The sequence below is a fragment of the Acinonyx jubatus genome, chromosome E2 (assembly GCF_027475565.1).
Source record: "Acinonyx jubatus isolate Ajub_Pintada_27869175 chromosome E2, VMU_Ajub_asm_v1.0, whole genome shotgun sequence".
NCBI classification, from domain to species: Eukaryota; Metazoa; Chordata; class Mammalia; order Carnivora; family Felidae; genus Acinonyx; species Acinonyx jubatus.
In genome coordinates this window covers 57,619,092-57,638,007 of record NC_069396.1, presented here as the reverse complement: position 1 = coordinate 57,638,007, position 18,916 = coordinate 57,619,092, and the positions used below count along the sequence as shown (strand labels likewise).

General features: G+C 56.4%; 1 protein-coding gene and 1 long non-coding RNA gene across 2 annotated transcripts; one reads left to right on the top strand and one right to left on the bottom strand.

Moving 5' to 3' along the window:
• Nucleotides 1-927: 927 nt before the first annotated feature.
• LOC113593350 (uncharacterized) lies at nucleotides 928-13,508 on the bottom strand. The gene is made up of 3 exons (XR_003413441.2): nucleotides 11,723-13,508; nucleotides 1,068-3,335; nucleotides 928-1,032 (listed from the first exon to the last, which is right to left on the bottom strand). It is a non-coding gene; the product is annotated as an uncharacterized LOC113593350 (long non-coding RNA).
• A 90-nt stretch (nucleotides 13,509-13,598) lies between these two features.
• UBE2S (ubiquitin conjugating enzyme E2 S) lies at nucleotides 13,599-18,237 on the top strand. The gene is made up of 4 exons (XM_027037387.2): nucleotides 13,599-13,818; nucleotides 14,432-14,579; nucleotides 15,894-16,084; nucleotides 17,770-18,237. The coding sequence occupies exons 1-4, from the start codon at nucleotides 13,816-13,818 to the stop codon at nucleotides 18,088-18,090; spliced, it is 663 nt and encodes a 220-aa protein (XP_026893188.1). The 5' UTR covers nucleotides 13,599-13,815; the 3' UTR covers nucleotides 18,091-18,237.
• The last annotated feature ends 679 nt before the right edge of the window (nucleotides 18,238-18,916 follow it).

Here is an 18,916-nt window from a genome sequence, read left to right as displayed (position 1 = left end):
CTTTCTGTGGTATCACCACTGGACTCTGCCTGCTCGGAGATGATGCTGTAAGACACCTGCACTGCTCCTGTCCTATCATGAGAAGGCAGGGCATGCCCAGAATCCATGACAACCCCCCAGGGTCACCAGAGAAAGTGCCCTGAGCTGAGACATCTGAGGGATGTTGTTGCTGCGGAGGCAACCCCACCCGGAGAGAATGGTCTGACTGTAGGTTGTTGGCAGCAGGCCCCCGCTGAGGTTCTGTCCCGGGATTGTGATGACATCACCACAGACACTGCCTGCTCTGGAGGGCCATCATTTGTGATGGTGTCACCGGAGTTTCTGCCTTGTCCTGCCATGACTTCACTTGGTCACTCCTGTCCCTGACAGCAAGGACATGCCCTGCAGGACTTCCACCAGACTCTCCCTCTAAAGGGTGGCTGGGCCTCAGACCCCATCCCTGTGCAGTGATGTCACCTCCTGTGTGACTCCTCAAGGACAGGACTCCCAAGGAGGCCACTCTGGCCCACCAGCCTCCCAGAGTCGTGGGACTCGCAGCGGCCCAAAAGCTGGCCTCGCTTCTTTCTGCCATAACGAGAGACATCATTGCCTCTGTCAACAAACTCCTGGATTTCTGTTGGGGGTGAGGTGGGATGGGGTTGGTTGGGGTGTGCCCACTATTGATTTGGCTGATGATATCATCGGTGCCATAAGACTTCCACCACTCATGATGGCATTGTGCCTGGGGTCAAATGCTAACCATGTCTGATGATGACATCATTTCCCAGGATTCCCTATGACCTACGGTGTCCATCTCCCAGGATCTACCACAACCATTGTATCATCTCCTAGGACCCATCATGACACATTATGTCATTACCTTCCAGAATCCTCAATGGCTGATGGTAGCATCCTCTACCAGGATCCACTAGCACTGATGATGCCACCATTTCCCATAGTCCCTGATAACTGTGGTGTCATCACTTCCTAGGACCCATGAAAGCCAATGCTATCATCACCTCCCAGGACCCATTTCAACCATGGGGTTATCACCTCCTAGGATCCATGAGAGCTAATGGAGTCATTACCTCCCCGGACCGACTCCAGCCATGGTGTCATCACCTCCCAGGATCCATGAGAGCTAATGGGGTCATGACCCCCCAGGATCCATTTCAACCATGGTGTCATCATCTCCCAGGACCCACCATGACCATAGCATCATCATCTCCTAGGATCCATGACACCCAAATATGTCATCATTTACTAGGATCCACTTCAACCATGTATCATCATCTTCCAGGATCCATCATCTTGAGGGCCAAGTACTACAATGGCTGCATTTCAGTTGTTTTCTGGGGTCCCATGGCACCTATAATCGCTCCCGTAAGGGGAACTAGCACAATAACACACCATTTTCCTATTCCCTCAAAAATGGAATAAGGTGAGGACCCCTCTGATGACATCATCCTTAGTCTGCCCCTTTTTAATGATGTCACTGCCTCTCCCCTGACTTAAGCTGATGCCTGCATCAACCCCACCACAGACCTTGTTTTGGCCAGACCCCATCACCCCCCTGGTGAGGGCATCCAGGCCCCTCCTGATAACTCACAGCCCTTCACCCAACCATCTCATTGGTGACAGGGTCAACACAGATACCTTTTATCATCACCAGGGAGTGTGTATGTGTGGGGGGCTTTACAGGTCTCAGGTGATATCACTGCCCCTGTTACCTGGACCCCTATCCAAAACAGCACTCCATTGGCTTGGGCCAGACTTGACCCCATGGGCTGGGTGGGCAGCTGTGGCCTCTCTGGGGCCTTCAATCATGTCTTCTGCTGGCCTGATCGTGGAGCAGGCCCATCCTGAGGGCCACAGCCACTGCCAGTGCCATGGTGGGGTGGTGATCTGCATCATCTCAAGACGACGGAGAGGTAGTGTCTTCCCCCTCCCTCCCCCTCACACACCAGGGAGCCTCCAGGGGTTTTGGGGATTCCTCAACACCCAATGCACAATCTGCCCCAATTCCCTTTGTATATAGCCATGTTGCTGGGGGGCGGCCATTCCCCCACTTTTAAAGGGCTACATACCCCCTCCCCAGCCCCCAAGGCAAGGCGAGGGGGCCTCTTCTCCCTTCTCTGGGCCGTCCCTCTCCCTCTTCTCTCCCCCCCCCCCCAATACTGGCACCTCAGCTCATCCCTTCCCGTCAGGACCCTGGGGCAGAGAACTGGCCCTCAGCTCCCACCACACCGGGGGAACTGGGGAGCCAACCCCATCTACCTGGGCCCCAGTGCCAGTTTTTTGACTCCATGCTTATGGCTGCTCCTCTGGGTTCCTCCAATCCCTCCTAGGGCCTCACCGCGCCCAGCGCCCCTCAGGCAGACTGTGACTTCCCAAGAAAGGAGCCAGCTTGGGCACCTGCCCCCCTTGCACACCCTCTGCTCACCTTCCCCACTGAGCACCCAGCTTTCTCCAGTCCCCAGAATTTGGGGGTTTGGGATCTTTCAGCTTTTGTACACGCCCCCACACACCTCAACTTGCTCTCTCCTGGCCTGGATTCCAGGAATCTCATTCCCCCTTCCCCGCACTCACTCTGCCACAGGCCGCCTGACCTCGGGGCCTTGACCTCTTATCTCAAATAAGCCATAGTGGGGAGAGGTCTCAAGGGGGTGAGGAAGCAGCCCTGTCCTGCCCGGTCACCCTCGATGCTTACGGAGCCGGGACCTCGCCATCTGAGTCTTCCGCCCCTGATAAATGCGCATGCGCGCACACTCACACATTTCCCCCACCCCCCACTTCTGGTGGAGGGGGCAAGGGGAGGGGTGCAGAGAGAAGACAATTCTGGACCAGACAGTGCTGGACACCTTTTTATCCCTGCCCCTCCCGGGCTCTACACCAGACCCCCCCTCCCCCCCAGTTCCTTGGTGAGGACAGCGGTGGAGTGGTAACTTGGTATTTTTTGGAATAAACAGATGTTTCCTGAGCCCCAGTCTCAAGGTTTACTGTCGAGAAGAAATGGGTTTCCACCTCTGCGTTTGTGTCACTGGCCAAGGCGGGGGTGGGCATCTAAGAGTCCGGTGGTCAGGGCTGCCCGCCCCCCCCCCCCCCCAGTCTGTCACCAAGCAAGGAGCTGGGTGTGGGAGGGACCGGTACAGCACCTTGAAAAGTCCTCGGTTTCTTCCAAAGAAAGCCTCTTCCCTCTGTGCATTTAAGCCTGTGTTTGCACCTCCTTCTACCTGAGGCCTTTGGCTGAGTCTGGCCGAAGCGGGGTGCTCTGTGCTGTTGGTTTGCTGGGGCCGCTGAACCGAGCAGCTCACGCAACAGAAATGTGCCACCTCCTGGTTCTGCAGGCTGCAGGTCTGCGAGCAAAGGGTCTCCGTGTTGGTTCCTTCTGAGGCAGAGCAGAACTGGTGCTATGCCGCTCTCCTAGCTTTTGGTGGCTTGCTGGCAACAGCTGGCACTCTACACACACATCATCTTCCCTCTGTACTTTTCTATTTCTGGGTACAAACTTCCCCATTTTCTAAGGACAACCAGTCATGTTGGAATAGGGCCCATCCTCAGTGACTTCTAAACCCGATCATCTGTAAAGACCCTACTCCCAAAAGAGGTCACCTTCACTGGTCCTGGAGATTAGCAAGGACTTCAATGTCTCTATTCTGGGGGGAGCGGGAGACACAATTCAAGCCATAACAGGGGGTGTTACATGGCACGGTTCATTCAATTACCAGTTTTTGTGATAACAAGGAAGGATTTTTCCCCAAGTGCATTAAAATATTTGCATAATGAGGACGAGAGCTGACTGTAAGCCACACTGGGGAGAGTAGGTGCCTCCAAGGCTTTATGAACTTTAGGACACCTGTCCCCTAGGGGCACCAAAGTGTTTGTTCATGAATCGTAGACTTCCATCTTACACTGAAGGGCTCATTTGCACACCCCTCTGGGGGTGGATTGTGTGTGCAGTTCATTCCAGTATTGATTTTATCTCGAAGATAACCCCTTCCTGGGAAGCCTAATTTCATCTCGAAGATAACACACTTCCTGGGAAGTGTGTGACACTTGATCTCGGGGTTGTGAGTTTGAGCCCCATGTTGGGTGCAGAGATTACTTTAAAATAAAATCCTTTATTAAAAAGGAAAAGAAAATCCCTTCCTCTCTGGTGCATTTGTTTCCCAAATTTTAACATTTATTTATTTTTTGAGAGATTGTAAGCGAGGGAGGGGCAGACAGAGAGGGAGACACAGAATCCGAAGCAGGCTGCAGGCTCTGGGATGTCAGCACAGAGCCTGACATGGGGCCCAAACTCACAAACCAGGAGATCATGACCTGAGCCGAAGTCAGACACTTAAACAACTGAGCCACCCAGGAGCCCGTTTCCCAAATTTTAGATTTTACTTGATTAGTCAGGGTTCTCCAGAAAACTGGAGCCAATAAGACTGTGTGTGTGTGTGTGTGTGTGTATTCATTTTAAGGAACTGCTTCCTGTGATTGTGGGGTTGGCAAATCCAAGGTCTGTGAGGCAGGTCAAAGGCTGGAAATTCAGGCAGGCTTTCCATGTTACAGCCTTGACACAAAATTCTTCTTCTCTGAGATACTTTAGCTTTGGTCTTATGGCCTTCAACTGATTGGGTGAGGCCCACCCATGTGATCTTGACGTCAACGGATAGTAGACATTAATCACATCTACAAAATACCTCACAGCAACATCTGGACTGGGGTTTGACCCAACAAATGGGAATGGTAGGCTGGCAAAGTGGACATGAAATCTAACCATCGCACTGTCCTTGTGGGGAAGTGGTCACTCCTAGCTTGCTGGAGGGACAGTGTGATCTGCTTTGGAGAAAGCCTCATCCCCTTCCGTGTGGTCAACTGTTCAGCACTGGCCAGAGCTCACCTAGTCAGGTTTATTTGTTTGGCTGTAGATTAGTGGGGCAGGAGGGACGCGTGCAGTGCACTCGAATCTTGGTGTTATGCTCCCTCGTTAAATGTGTCACCTGGTGAGCGCAAGGGTTGTTTGCATATTTTTAGAAATCACCTCTTCTCATTGGCGTCTTTGTCTGCAGATAACTGGAGCGGGTGGGGGAGAGGTGACCATGCAGCGAATCTAAGTATGGGTTCCCTGAACACGCAACAATTCTCCTCGTAGGGACACAGAAGGACAGTACTCCCCTGTCCCCTTGAGATCAGATGTTGCCACGTGATGTGCTTGAAGTAGGAACAGAGGTAGACAGAAGCTTCTGAGAGCCCATGTGCAGACAGATCCCCACACTCTTCCTTTCCCCACTGGCAATGTTTCAGGTGATGCCTACTCTGTGGGCCTGCATCCAAGACAGGTCAGCCAGGGCCCCAAATAGGGACTGCAGCCAAGCCTCGATGGACATGCGGTGTGAGTGGGAAATAAACCCTGTTCCTTTAACAATGGGGGTTTGGGGGCTACTTGTTACTGCAGCACAGTGTAGTCCATTCTGGCTGTTATAGGTTGCCTGTGGCAGGGGAGGGGGGGGATGGGTGCCTAGAGGCTTTCGACATATACTCTTTTGTGCTTCTGAATTTTTGTGTCAGTGGGGAGCCCGAGGCAGGGCTCGAACTGACAAACTGTGAGATCATGATCGGAGCTGAAATCGAGTCGGACGCTTGACCGACGGAGCCATCCAGGCGCCCCTAAAATCAAATATAAATTTAAATGTAAACGGTGCCAGCTTTGACTGGCATTCCCCTCGCTGAGCGTGTGCCCAGGAGGGACTGCAAGATGGGAGGTCCCAGTCTCACTCCTCGGCCCTGCAGAGTGACCACACTGAGTTGCAAGGCCAGGGCTTAAAGGCACGTATTTTTCATTGGACATGGCCTCCATGTGTCCAGTTGCCTTCTTCATTTGTGTTCCACCCAGAAAAGAACAATCTGATCCACACACACCGTGCTTTGGATGGGCAAGCCAAGGCTATGGTCTGACGTGAGCATTTCTGCCTTCGTAGCCTAACACTTGCTCAGTCTGCAACTCCGCTGTGTCAATAAATACAGCTCCCACGAGACTATTCTTAACCCGTTTGACAGGGAGGGCCTGCGAGCTCCTGAAATCTACACCAGACGCCGTGTCCATGTGCCTTCCCCTCTGCCGCCATTAACTTCGGGTTTTGAAATAATTTCAAACTTGCTCAACAGCTACCAGAATAAGTCAGAGAACACCTGTACACCCTTCGCCAATTCACCAGTTGTTAACGTTGCAACACACTGCTTCGGGATTCTCTTTCCATATAAACACCTTTTTTTTCTTCTCCAGAGGTACATGAGGGTGAGTTACGCACGTCATACCCTTTTGTCGCAAAGGGGCATTTCTGGAGAACAAGGACGTTCTCTTCCACATCCACAGCACAGGGACCGAAACCAAGCACTTCACGCTGATGAAGCCCATGTTCCGGTTTCACCAACTGTCCCAACCCTGCTTTGGAGCAATTTCTTTTCAGTCCCTGCTGTCTGGGGGCGAGCTATTGCATGTGATTGTCATGTCTTTGAGGCTCCTCTAGTTTGATCAGTCCTTCTGTCTTTTTCACGCCATTGATGCTTTTCAGGAGTCCAGGACGGCTCTTTTGCAGGATGTCCCTGCACCTGGTCCGAGGTCTCCTCATGAACAGGTCCAGGCCGTGCACGTCCGGCAGGAGATTCAGCAGTGACACCGACCTCTTGGCACATCACCATGGGGACAGCCTGTGCTGGCCACCAGCTGGGACTGCTGCTGTTAGCTTGGACCACTTGGCCGGGGCACCGAGGAGGGGCTGTTCCCCCCTCGGTAAACAGGAAGTACCCTGCCTGAGGGCCCTCGGACTTGTTCCCCCTCAAACTTGTACCTGCTGCTTCAAGCCTCCCTGGGTGATTCTCTTGCCTAGAATCTGGGTGATTCTTACTGTGGTGTCTGCCGAATGATAATTTTCTAATTTCGCCATTCCTCTGGCATTTATTACTTAGCATTTGCACACGATCATTCCAGGGGAACAGGATTCAGTACCCGCGTCAGACTCTGTGAGACACCACTGAATCCGACAACAAATTCACCAGGACTCTCAATGGCACATGGAAGTGACAGACTCCCGTCCCTACCCACACAACGTTTGGGTTCTTCCCCTTTTCCATTACTGTAAACAACGCTTGGAGGAACATCTTTCACAAACTGCTTGGTGCGTTCGCTTCTCGTTTCCTAGGATGAGGTCCCAGGAGACGAATGTCTGAGTTGCACGGTGGTGTGTTTTACACATTTGCTACTCAAATGCCACGCTGCAGCCCCAGAAGTCCTGCCGGGTCCGTGGATGTGAGAACATCTCTCTGCCTCCGTCCTCACCGGCACTGATCATTACCCTGCTTGGTCTGGGTGTGCAGCAGAGGTACTGGTTTTACAGCCAGTAAAGGAAGGCCCTGGTGCAAGAACGTGTGTTTTCAGCCAACGTGATGTCTGGACTGCTTTCTAGGGTTTCTAGTGCCTGGAATAGCCGGCGGAAGAAGCGGTTCATTACCAGCGTGTCCATCACCTGATCCATTTCGGGGCATCCTTCCAATCAGTGAAGGTCCCTCCCACCCAGGAGAGCTCGAACTCCTGCTCTTGGGACACAAGGGCACGCGGTGTTGTTAATCACCTACTGAGTCGACCGCAGATGGCCAAGTGCTTAGAGGTTTGAAGCCCCCCAGGGGCAGAGGACCTGCTGACCACCACAGACGGTGGCCTCAGAAATGAAGAGGGGGGTATTTACACATGGAAAATGCTCAGCCACACCAGGAGGAAAGGAGACAGGGCTGAAGGGGAAAGCACCGTGGTCTGCCCGCGATCGATCATGCATTTTGAAGATCGCCGATATCCAGGCTCATTCCTGCATCAGGACATCGATGTCGGCTGCACCCCTGCCCGGAACGGCTTTCTCCACATTTCCACAAAACTTGCTCCCTCACCACCATTAAGCCTGTACTCAAATGCCTCCTTCTCAAGAAAGTCCACCGTGGCCACCCTGCCAAAAATACCCTCCCACGGCATTCCCAATACTCCTTACCCTGCTCTGATTTCTCAGTAATTAGTATCATTTCACACCACCAACCTTCCTTACGTACTAGCCCGAGACTTTCCCAGTTTTAGCACCAAAAGTCCTGTGTCTCGCACAAACCAGGACAGCTGAGCACCTGGGTTTTGTGCTTGGTGTTTACTATCTATCTCCCCCTACAACGAAAGCCCCGGGAAGGCAGGGTTTTGTCTCCTGTCCTGCTCTTGGATCTGTCCCAAGCACCTAGAACAGCGATGGCAAACGGATGGTGCTTACGAAAGAAAAAGAAAAAAGAAAAGAAACATCACTTGTTAGGGAGCCTGGGTGGCTCAGTCAGTTGAGCGTCCAACTTCGGCTCAGGTCATGATCTCACAGTTTGCGAGTTCAAGCCCCATGATGGGCTCTGTGCTGACAGCTCAGAGCCTGGAGCCTGCTTCAGATTCTGTCTGTCTGTCTCTCTCTATCAATGCCCCTCCTCCACTCGCTTGCGCTCACACGCTCTCTCAAAAATAAATAAACGTTAAAAACAACCAACAACAGCAGTAAAACACTTGTTAAACAGGTCAGGTCCTGATGGTGGTGAGGGTCCAAACAAGGGCCACTTCTAGGTGCTTCTCCCTCAGGAAAGCTCAGGACAGGGCCCAAAGGTAAATGCTCACGTGTGCTCCCTGCAGCTTGTAGCCAAGGACTGGACCTGGAGTAAACGCTCACGGGTCGGAGAGTGCTAGAAAGTGCGGGCACTCTTCCGAGGAGCAGGGCACACCCCCCCCCCCCAGGGCAGGTGTGTGTGGACGTGCGCACACAGACGTGAGCACAGCTGCTCCGGGACCCCCGGGGTGCTCACAGGGGTAGCCGAGGGGGTGCGCGTGAGTGGGGGGAGGACAAGAGCTGCACCTCCCGTCTTTCCTTCCTGCACCTCAGTAGCCATGCGAGTTCCCCCCAAGAACCTACTTCTCTCATCATGTAATACAAACAAACGGGAGAAATGAAAATCGATTTGTGAGGCTAGAATTCAGGCTGAAGGGACAACCTGGGTTTCAATGCAGAAGATGTTTCTGGGCCGGGGCGCCTGGGTGGCTCACTCGGTTTGGGCTTCCGACTTTGGTTCAGGTCATGATCTCGGGGCTTGTGAGCTCGAGCCCCGCATGGGGCTCTCTGCTGTCAGCACAGAGTTAGCTTCGGATCCTCTGTCCCCCTCTCCCTGCCCCTCCCCCGTGCTCTGTCTCTCTCAAAAATAAAACATTAAAAAAAAAAAGAGTAAGCTTCCAGGTCACCAGTATTTAGCAAAGGGAAGGCACCCTATGCCCACCCACCCTTCCCCACCTCTCCCAAACTGACTCAGGGCCATCACTAGGCCACCTCCCGACTAATTCTCCAATCTGTCCTCTTCTCTCCAACTGCCAAGGCCACCGCTTTAGCTTCTTTCCCTGAGCATGAGGCATCTGAGTTTTCTCCATCTTGGAGCATGTGCAGGAATTTCATTCTTTCTGTGGCCATAGAACAGCCCATTGTATGGGAGGCACCACAGCTGGTGTGGCCATTCCTCAGCTGATGAACTTCTGGGTTGTTTCCACCTTTTGGTCATCGTGAATAATGCTGTTGGCAACACCTAAGTGTGACTTTTTGCGCAAATGTCTGTTTTCAATTATCTGGAGTAATAATCAGAACCATGGGTTCACACAGTAGCTGTATTTACATCTGAGGGATTGCCAGAATGTTTTCCAAAGCAGCGGTACCATTTATCATCCCCACCAGCCATGGGTGAGAGTTCTGATCTCTTGGGGCACCTGGGTGGCTTGGTTAGTTGTGTCTGACTCTTTTTTAAATTTTTTTTTAATGGTTACTTATTTTTGAAAGAGAGACAGAGCGTGAGCAGGGGAGGGGCAGACAGAGAGGGAGACACAGAATCCGCGACAGGCTCCAGGCTCCGAGCTGTCAGCACAGAGCCCAACATGGGGCTCGAACCCACGAACCGTGAGATCATGACCTCAGTAGGACACTTAACCAACTGAACCACTCAGGCATCCCGAGGGTCCAACTCTTGACCTCAACGCAGGTCGTGATCTCACAGTTCAAGGGATCAAGCCCCACGCTGGGCTCTGTGCTGACAGTGCATGGAGCCTGCTTGGGATTCTCTCTCTCCCTCTCTGCCCTCCCCTGTTTGTACTCTCTTTCTCTCAAGATTAATAAACATTAAAAAAAAAAAAAAGAGCTCCAATTTGTCCACACCCTCTCCAACACTTGCTATAGGCTGACTTTTTTATAACTGCCACCCTGGTGGTGTAAATTGGGATCCCGTTGTGGTTTTAGGTGGCATTTCCCTCATGGCTAATGCTGTTGAGCATTTTTGTCACATGCTTACTGGCCACTTACAGATCATTTCCCTGCCACCACAGTCCCTTCTCAGGATCTGCAATGGTCTCCTCCCTGGCAGGGAGGCAGGGCTGTTCATTCTTTTCTCCACCCAGCAGTCAAGTAACCTGCAAACACCCGAGTCAGACCACAGCACTGCTCTGCTCAAAACCCTGCAGTGGCTCCCTACTACCTCAGAGAAAGGGGCAGTGTTCTAACCATGGCTTGGAAGGCCCTGCATGAGACCTCCCACCCCAACCTCATCCCCGCCCCCCACTCCTCCCCACCTTCCAGCCACACTGGCCTCCCTGCAGTTCCTCAGATGTTCCAGCTGTTCCTGCTGCTGCCTGGAATGCTCTTCTCTGACAAGCCTATAGCTCGCTTCTCGCCTTCCTTCCGACCTGGGTTCAAATGACACCTGCTTGCCAAGGCCTACCCTGGCCGCCTAGCTTAACATTTGCAGGACCTAGTGCCCCGAGCCCCTTCCTGTGCTCCTTTCTTTGTCCACAGTTCTTGCTCCTTCTACATACTCCAAGTCTTACGAATTTATTGGACTGTTTTATGTCTGCCCTGGCCTACTACAGCAAACCCCACTTGGGCAAAGATCTTTGTCTGTTTCCTGAGGTACCCTAAGCACCCGGAATGGTCCCTGGCACACACTAGGTGCTCAGCAAACACCTGCTGAGTGAATGAACACCCCTGACCTGTCAGGCATCCTGCTGGGGGCTGAGGACAGAGTCCCTGATCTCCTGGAGCTCACCTAATCAGCGGTGACAGCAGTAAACACGTCCTAAGTGATCAAGAAATGACAAATTTCGACAGACCAGGATCAAAGAGGGTGGAGTATGCCAGCGAGCAAGGCAGTGGAAAGTTCTCCAGGTACAAGGGACCCACGCCCAAATGTTCTCAGGTCAGACAGCTTGGCAGATACCGGGGACCAACAGAAAGGCAGCCCAGGGGGCTTTGGGGAGTGTGCTGTTGGCAGCTTGGAGTCTAGTCAAAATGTAGCGGGGCAGAAGGGTCCTGTGAAGTTTCCAGCAGGGACAGTACCTGTCGGGATTGGGATTCCAGGGGATGGTAAACAAGGACCTACCCAAGGGCCACTCGGGCCACTACCTGTTCTTGTAAACAAAGCCTAAGCGGAACACGGCCACCCCTTCCTCTTCATGTTGGCGAGGCCACTAAAGCAGGGCTGAGCAGTGGGTTGAGACAGAGACCCACAGTGCACAAAGCTGAAAGCCTTTTCTGAAAAGGTCTGCTGACCTCAATTTCAGGTGACCGTTCAGGGGGTAGGTGACCCCTCCCTCTCCCCCACAGCAGGTCCTGTTGACTTTCACCGAACCCCAACCCCTCTCCCCACCCCGACTGCCACAAACCTGCTCAGCACGGTCTTCATCCCCACCTCCATGGCTGCCAGCACTTCCTCCTCGGCCTCTCTGTTCTCTACCAGAAGTCAGACGGAGTCGCGCTCGGCTCAGAGCCTCCCGCGGCTCCTCCTTGATCGAAGGAAAGAACACACTGTTCACTGCGGCCTGGACCCGAGACCTGCCTCTTCCCTTTCTCTAAAGGTTCCCCCCACCCCATCACTCCCTGTCTCCCCCCCCCTCCCAGCGCAGGCCCTGATATTCCCTCCTTCGGTCTTTATGACACTCCCACAGCACATTATATATTTGCTTGCCTGCCTGGCACCCCCAGGAGAGCGTCAGCCCCACGCTGCCAGGGGTTTTGCCCCTTGTTACCCTCCGCCTATTCCAAAAGCTTCGTGCGTGCACATCGCGCTCCCACCCGACAGGGCTGCCGTCTGCAATGGAACGAGGGCAGTGCCTGGCGCGCAGCTCGCAGGGGCTGCATCATGACCGTCACTATCGGCACGGTTGTGTCTTTTGGATGCATTCTTGCAGCAGGGCCGGGCTTGACTACCATACCACCTCGACCTTGTCTCTGCTTGGGGGGTGGGGGGTGGGGGTGGGGGGAACCTGGGCGAGGCCCCTGCTTCTTCCCTCAGTGTCCTTGAGCGCCCCTCGGGTCAGAGTCCCCTGCAACCGGCTGGCTGGGACTGAGGGCCAGGTGGGGCTCGCCAGTACGCGGCGGATCCTCCATGGGTGCTGCTTACGACCACAACAGTGGGGTCCCTGCTGCTGGAGCTCGGGCCGCATGCACGAGGGAGGCGGCTCAGGGGTCTTCCCGGGACGCGTGGCGGGCAGGGATGGGAGGCCGAGGCCGGTGCCCGGGACACGGCGAGGACAAGGGGACACCATTCCCCGGCGCGGGGCTGCAGGGTGGCGAGATCCGTCGGGGACACGGGGACACCGCCGCGGGGCTACAGGGTGGAGACAGGACCACTGGCGGGCAGCGCCAGGCCCCGACCTCCTTCCGGCACATCCCGAGGGAGCCCGGCGCCCGCCTCCCGTGTGGGGAAACAGAAACCCGACGTCGTGATTGCCACCTGGCCAGAGTCACAGGCCACAGACGGCCAAGCCCTCAAGGCCGTGCAACCTGCTCCTGCCCCGCCCGCGACACACGACACGGGTCACGGGGCAGTGCCCGCACAAAATGGCGCCTCGTAGAAAAATGCAGCCGACTCCTAGCGCCCATCCCCACCGCGGGCTGAGGAGCGGGCGCGGACGGCCGCGCACACCTAATTTGCATATACAAAACCGACGAACTTCGTTGGCTACGAACGGCTTGGCCCGACCTAGACAAGGTTCCCATTGGTTACTCTCCACTCCTTCCCGCCCCCTGGCACCGCCTTCTCCGTCAAGGACTGGCGCTTACGAGCCCCGTGACGCCATTCCACCATTACGTGTCCCCATTAGCCAGGGAGCCTTCCGTCATCCGTTTAAACCCCCCCGAGTCCCGCCCTCCCATGCCCCTCCCCGGCTCCGCGGCCGACCGTTACTCGCGTGCGCGATTTCCTGGGCGTCAGGGCACGCGCGCGTACGCCGGGCGGAGGAGGCGTCTCATTCAAACGGCCCAATCAGCGGTCGCGTTGCCTCTCGCTTCCTCTCCTTCTCTACTCTCCCGCCTCAGAGCCCCCATTCTCCGGGGACCCCATTACGACCCCCGTGCGTCCCCATTGGCCGACCTGCCGCGCGCCCCCCTCCCCAACTTCTCCTGCTTCTGCCCGCAGCTTGAGGGAAGGGAGCGAGCGCCCCGAACGCCGAGGACCTTGCGCGGTGACGTCACGGGTCGAGGCGCGGCGCTCCGGGGCCGCGGGGGGGGTGTGGCCTACGGACGGCTACAAAAGGGCGGCGGTGCGCGCGCGACCGGCTCAGTGCGGCTGGGCGCTCGGGGCAGGAAGAGTTCTACGCGCTCAGCGCGGCGGGCGTCGGAGGCAGCGGGGAGTGGAGCGGAGCTGCCGGGGCCTCCCTAGGGCCGCAGCGGCAGCAGTTGGGCCCCCCGCCCCAGCCGGCGGCCCGCAGAGCGCAGGAAGGGGGCCGGGGGGACCCGCCCCCGGCCGGCCACAGTCATGGTGAGCGCGGAGGCCAGGCCCGGGAGGGGCGGTCAGGGGCCCCCCTGGAGGAGGAGGCGGGGTCTCAGGAGCCTCTCGCGGACTCACTGGGGTATCGGGGGGCCCGCCTGGGGTTCCGGGCCTGGGATGGGCCCGCGGGCCCTCCTGGAGGCGGGGCAGGAGCGGAACCTGGGCGGCCCGCAGGTTCCCCAGAGGGGAAGGACCGGCTGAGTCCCGGAGAGGGCTCTGGGGCTTTGTGGCTCGCCCGTGGGTGTTCCGGGAGCAAGGACGCTCCGCCTCCATCTCCAGGCCCGAGCTGGGGTTTCGAAGATGGTTTCACCAAGGTTAGGTAGGGAGAGGGACCAGGGTAGGCCTCGGGCGTACCCCCAAACACTGGGGACCATGCCTGACTGTGAGCAAGACTTGGGGGCTTCTGGAGAAGGCAGAACCATCCACAAGCCCCTTGGAAGGCCCGTCCCCATTTCTAGTGGGAGGTCAGCTTTGGACGGCCATCTGGAGCATGCTGGGTGGGGGATCTGGGGACTGCGGGATCAACACCAGGGTGGCCACTGCATCCTTAGATCCAGGAAGCCCCGGCTCCACCAGCTACCCACCCCTTCTCTTCTGTGTCCAGAACTCCAATGTGGAGAACCTGCCCCCCCACATCATTCGCCTGGTGTATAAGGAGGTGACCACGCTGACTGCTGACCCGCCTGATGGCATCAAGGTGTTCCCCAACGAGGAAGACCTCACTGACCTGCAGGTCACCATCGAGGGCCCTGGTGAGTGTGGGCAGGAGGAGTGTGCTTGTGGGTTCCTCTTTAGTACGAGAATGGGTCGGAAAGAAAGACAGTTTCCACGTGATTTCACTTATACGTGGCATCTAAAAAACAAACAAACAAACCAAAAAAGCAGAACTAGAACAATAGGAAGCTCCAGTTACAAGTTGGACTGTGCCGGGTGCTGGGGACGCAGTGGTGGACCAGGGAGCCCTCTGACTTGGCGCTCACGGCTTGCAGGGCCGGATGCCACAACCACTGATCGTGTACATGTTTCCTGCAAGGTGGTGAGAGCATCTAATGGGGGCTGTAGCAGGCTTGTCAGGTAGGGGTTCTCTGGGGCCTGGAGGGTGGGCCGGATGACCGCACACTCCTTGCTGTCACGTCCGGGACCCACGGGACAGAGCAGGGAACTAGCTGGACACGGTGTTGCAAGAGGGAACAGCAATAACCAGGTGATTATGTGTGATCGTTTAACCGTGCAGTGAATTAGTGTGCTGCTTCTACACAGTGACACAAGAGGTTGCGAGAGCGCATGGTGAAGGACTTGGCCGCGCATGGGACAGTGGGGAGGGCGTCAGGGAAGACTTCTGGGTTATCATCACGCAGTGCTCGATGGTGATAGGCCAGGTTCCAAGGCAGGCGCCGTGGGTACTTTGTAGGGACAGAGAAGAGACTGATGAAGCTTTCAGGAAGCAGAAGAGTCTGTAAGGAGTTGGGAAAGGAAGCCATTGGTGGGTTCAAAGATGTGATGGCTGCAGTGTTCCTTTGACAGGGAGGGGGCAGGGCGGTCAGGAAACTATTAACCGCTGGCCTCGGGAAAGAGGTGACCGTAGAGGCGGGGTCAGGTGCAGGAGGGGCGCCTAGACGTCAGTCGCAAGGCTACCACTGAGGGATGTGGGGATTGGGGTACGAGGAACAACAGTGGGTACAGAACTGCTCCCTCGTGTGTGTGTGTGTGTTGTGTGTGTGTGTCATGAGCAAATGGGTGGACGAGAACCTTTCACTGAGGCAGGCTGGTGGGCAGACCTGGAGTTGACAACAGCCCCATCATTTGCCTGCGGGCCTTCTGAGAAGATCTTCCTGCTTCCTAGAAGATCTGTGGGTGGGAGCGTCTGCCCTCGGGAAGGAGAGAGGAGGCGTCTGGGGGTGGCTACCAGCACCAGGTCAGGGCCAACACCCTGAGGCAGGGAGCTGAGCCTCACTCCACTCTCACCAAAGCCTCAGTCTTGTGGGGGGTAGGGGGGGTGGCGGCAGGGCACTGGGCTCACAGACTGGAGACTGGGCGTCCTGACCTGGCCCCCTCCTGCACTCCAGAGGGGACCCCTTACGCCGGAGGCCTGTTCCGCATGAAGCTCCTGCTGGGGAAGGACTTTCCCGCCTCCCCGCCCAAGGGCTACTTCCTGACCAAGATTTTCCACCCCAACGTGGGCGCCAACGGTGAGATCTGCGTCAACGTGCTCAAGAGGGACTGGACAGCGGAGCTGGGCATCCGGCATGTGCTGCTGGTGAGTTCTTGGTGGGGGGCTCCCCCCTCCTGGACATCCCAGTGGCGCCTGGGCTGTGGTGCATTCTTTCTTTTTTAAAATAAACTCTGAAGTTGTTGGGGGCTTCTGTGTAAAAGTCCAGGTTTCCAGCTGGAAAATTCTGGAAGGCTTGGCAGTGCTTGACCCACTGAGCGTGGTTGTACAGGTTGTGCCGTGCCTGGTGTACCTTTGCTGTGTGTGGATCGCGCAAGGGGTTTGTGTAATGGGACACTTTCCTGATGGAGCAAGTCAGGCATCGGGGGAGGGGGGAGTTGGTTTCAAGTTATAATTTACAGTAGGAAATTCCTGGACCATACGGTTCATTGGTTACGCGGGAGTCACAGAATTTGTATAGCCGTCACTGCCGTAGCTCAAACCTGTTGTTTCCACCAGGAGCAACTCTGCTCCACCAGGGACGGTGTGTGGTAGGGGACTCTTACTTGTCGCATCGAGTGGGAAGCCCAGGCGCTCGTGCTGCTCTGCGGCCTCACGGAGGGTGATTCGGAGTCTGTGTCCACTGAGCCCAGGTGGAGACACCCATCATCTCCACGGCCACTAAGCATTTAGGTCACATGCTGCCTCCCCACCCCACTCAAAGCTTACAAAAGGTTTCTGAGGGGCACCTGGCTGGCTCAGTCGGTAGGATTGTGACTCTTGACCTTGGGGTCGTGAGTTCCAGCCCCATGTTGGGCATGGGGGCTACTTCAAAAAAAAAGCACATTTTTTTGAAAATGGAATTGCTCTGGAGCCCTGGGGCAGATGGTAGGGGTGGGGACGCGGAGTTTCCTGCTGGGCACTTGGGGAGGATGGAGCTCCAAGGTAAACATACTTTGTCCTCCTCTCCCGGTCGTGTCTGCAGCAGCTGCCAGGGACTCTGGAGGTGAGCTCACAGAGTGACTCTGTGTCCCCGATGATCCCTAGGAGCTTGGGTCTGGCCCCAGCCGTGAGGGAGCGCCTGAGGGGCCTGTGGGTGTGGGGCCAGAGCTTAGAATTGGGTGTGGTCCTGGGTCCCTGCTCAGCATCAGTGGTGTTTGCTGGGCCATGTGCCTTGCCTGTCACAGCAGCCAGGGGACCACCTGTTCTCGTCCTTGTTTACAGGCCAAAAGGGTCGTGTCCCCTGCTTGAGGCACGGTTAGGGCCCTGCAGGCTCCCTTTCATAGTGGCCAAAAGGGGGGTTGGGACAGACCCCACTGTAGCTGGTCTCGCTCCACGCCTTCACGGAGCCCGTGCACGTCTGGCTTCGGTTTACCCCCCAGTTAAAGGGGTGTGGGGATCGGCTCCCTTCCTACACCTCCCTCTGGTTGTTCCTCACGGGCCAGGTCCCTTTATTTACACCCTGATGCCTTTCTCGGTCCGGCCCGCCCACCGGAGTCGGGCTCTTCCTTGGTACCTTTGGTGACAGCCCTGGGTTTTTATGTGTCCTGTTTATGTTGAGAGATGAACAGCCCTGGAGTCCCAGCAGGCCCAGGTGTGAGTTCCTAAGTTGTCTCCCTTGCTTCCTGACTGACCTCAGGCAAGTCCCTTCCCTCTCCAGTCCGGGCCTCGATCACAGGGCACACAGGTGTGAGCTGGGCCAGCGTCTTGTTGGGGGGCAGCATCGGGAGCAGGGAGCAGCCGGTGTGGAGGCCACGAGGCCCCGCCCCCTGACCTTGGTCCTCTGCCCGCAGACCATCAAGTGCCTGCTGATCCACCCTAACCCCGAGTCTGCCCTCAACGAGGAGGCTGGCCGCCTACTCCTGGAGAACTACGAGGAGTACGCCGCCCGAGCCCGCCTGCTCACGGAGATCCACGGGGGCGCCAGCGGGCCCAGCAGCGCCGAGGCCGGCCGGGCCCCGTGTGCGGGCGCAGCCCCCTCTGCTGACCCCCTGGCTCCCGGGGGTCCTGGAGGAGCCGATGGCCCCATGGCCAAGAAGCACGCGGGTGAGCGGGACAAGAAGCTGGCAGCCAAGAAAAAGACGGACAAGAAGCGGGCGCTGCGGCGGCTGTAGTGGCTCTTCTCCAGCCCTCCCCACCTCCCCCTCCCCGACACTGACCCCCAACTCTGTCTCTAAGTTATTTAAATTATGGCTGGGGTGGGGGAGGGTATGGGGGCACCGGGACCTGGATTTGTTTTTCTAAATAAAGTTGGAAAAGCAGCTGCTGTGCCTCACAGACACCCCAGGACCACGGCCTCAGCCACCCGGGTCCCCCTGTTAAGTCCCCATGTAGGGCTGCAGCTCGCTCATCCTGTGGCAGTGGGGGAGGACCCCGATTTCCTGTCTAAAGGGGCGGCCGGGCCTGTTCTTGATAGTTGTTGTCTTCGTTCCTGAGGTAGGTGTGCGGCAGTGTCCCTTTCTTCCCGAGACAGTCAGGTGACAGGTGGGGGGAAGCTGCTGGCTTCTCCACACCTGATTCAGCTCAGGGCAACAAAGCATGTTCCCCAAATCCTAGGCCTAAAACGATGCCCATCCACCTGTCTCTGTTGGTCTGCAGCCCGGGTGTGGTGAGCTGGCCACTGTCCTCTGGTTTCACAGTTGAAGGCATCTGCCCCGTCCATGTTCCTATCTCCAATCTCCAGTCCCGGCAAGGGATCCCTCCTGGTGGGTTTTAGCTATCCTCAGGCTTGTAGGACCCACCCAGAGGCTGTCCTCAGCTCTTGGAAGCTCAAGTGCCCCACCTAAGGGCCAGGTCCTTCTGAAGGGCTCAGCTGATGGGCAGAAGCCTCCCAGGTGCTCCTGCTTAATTCCAGGTGACTGTGACCCAATCCTAGAAACCAGTCTCAAATTGACAGATTTCTGCCCCACCACTCCAGGGGAGGGGGGTGGTGCAGGAGGA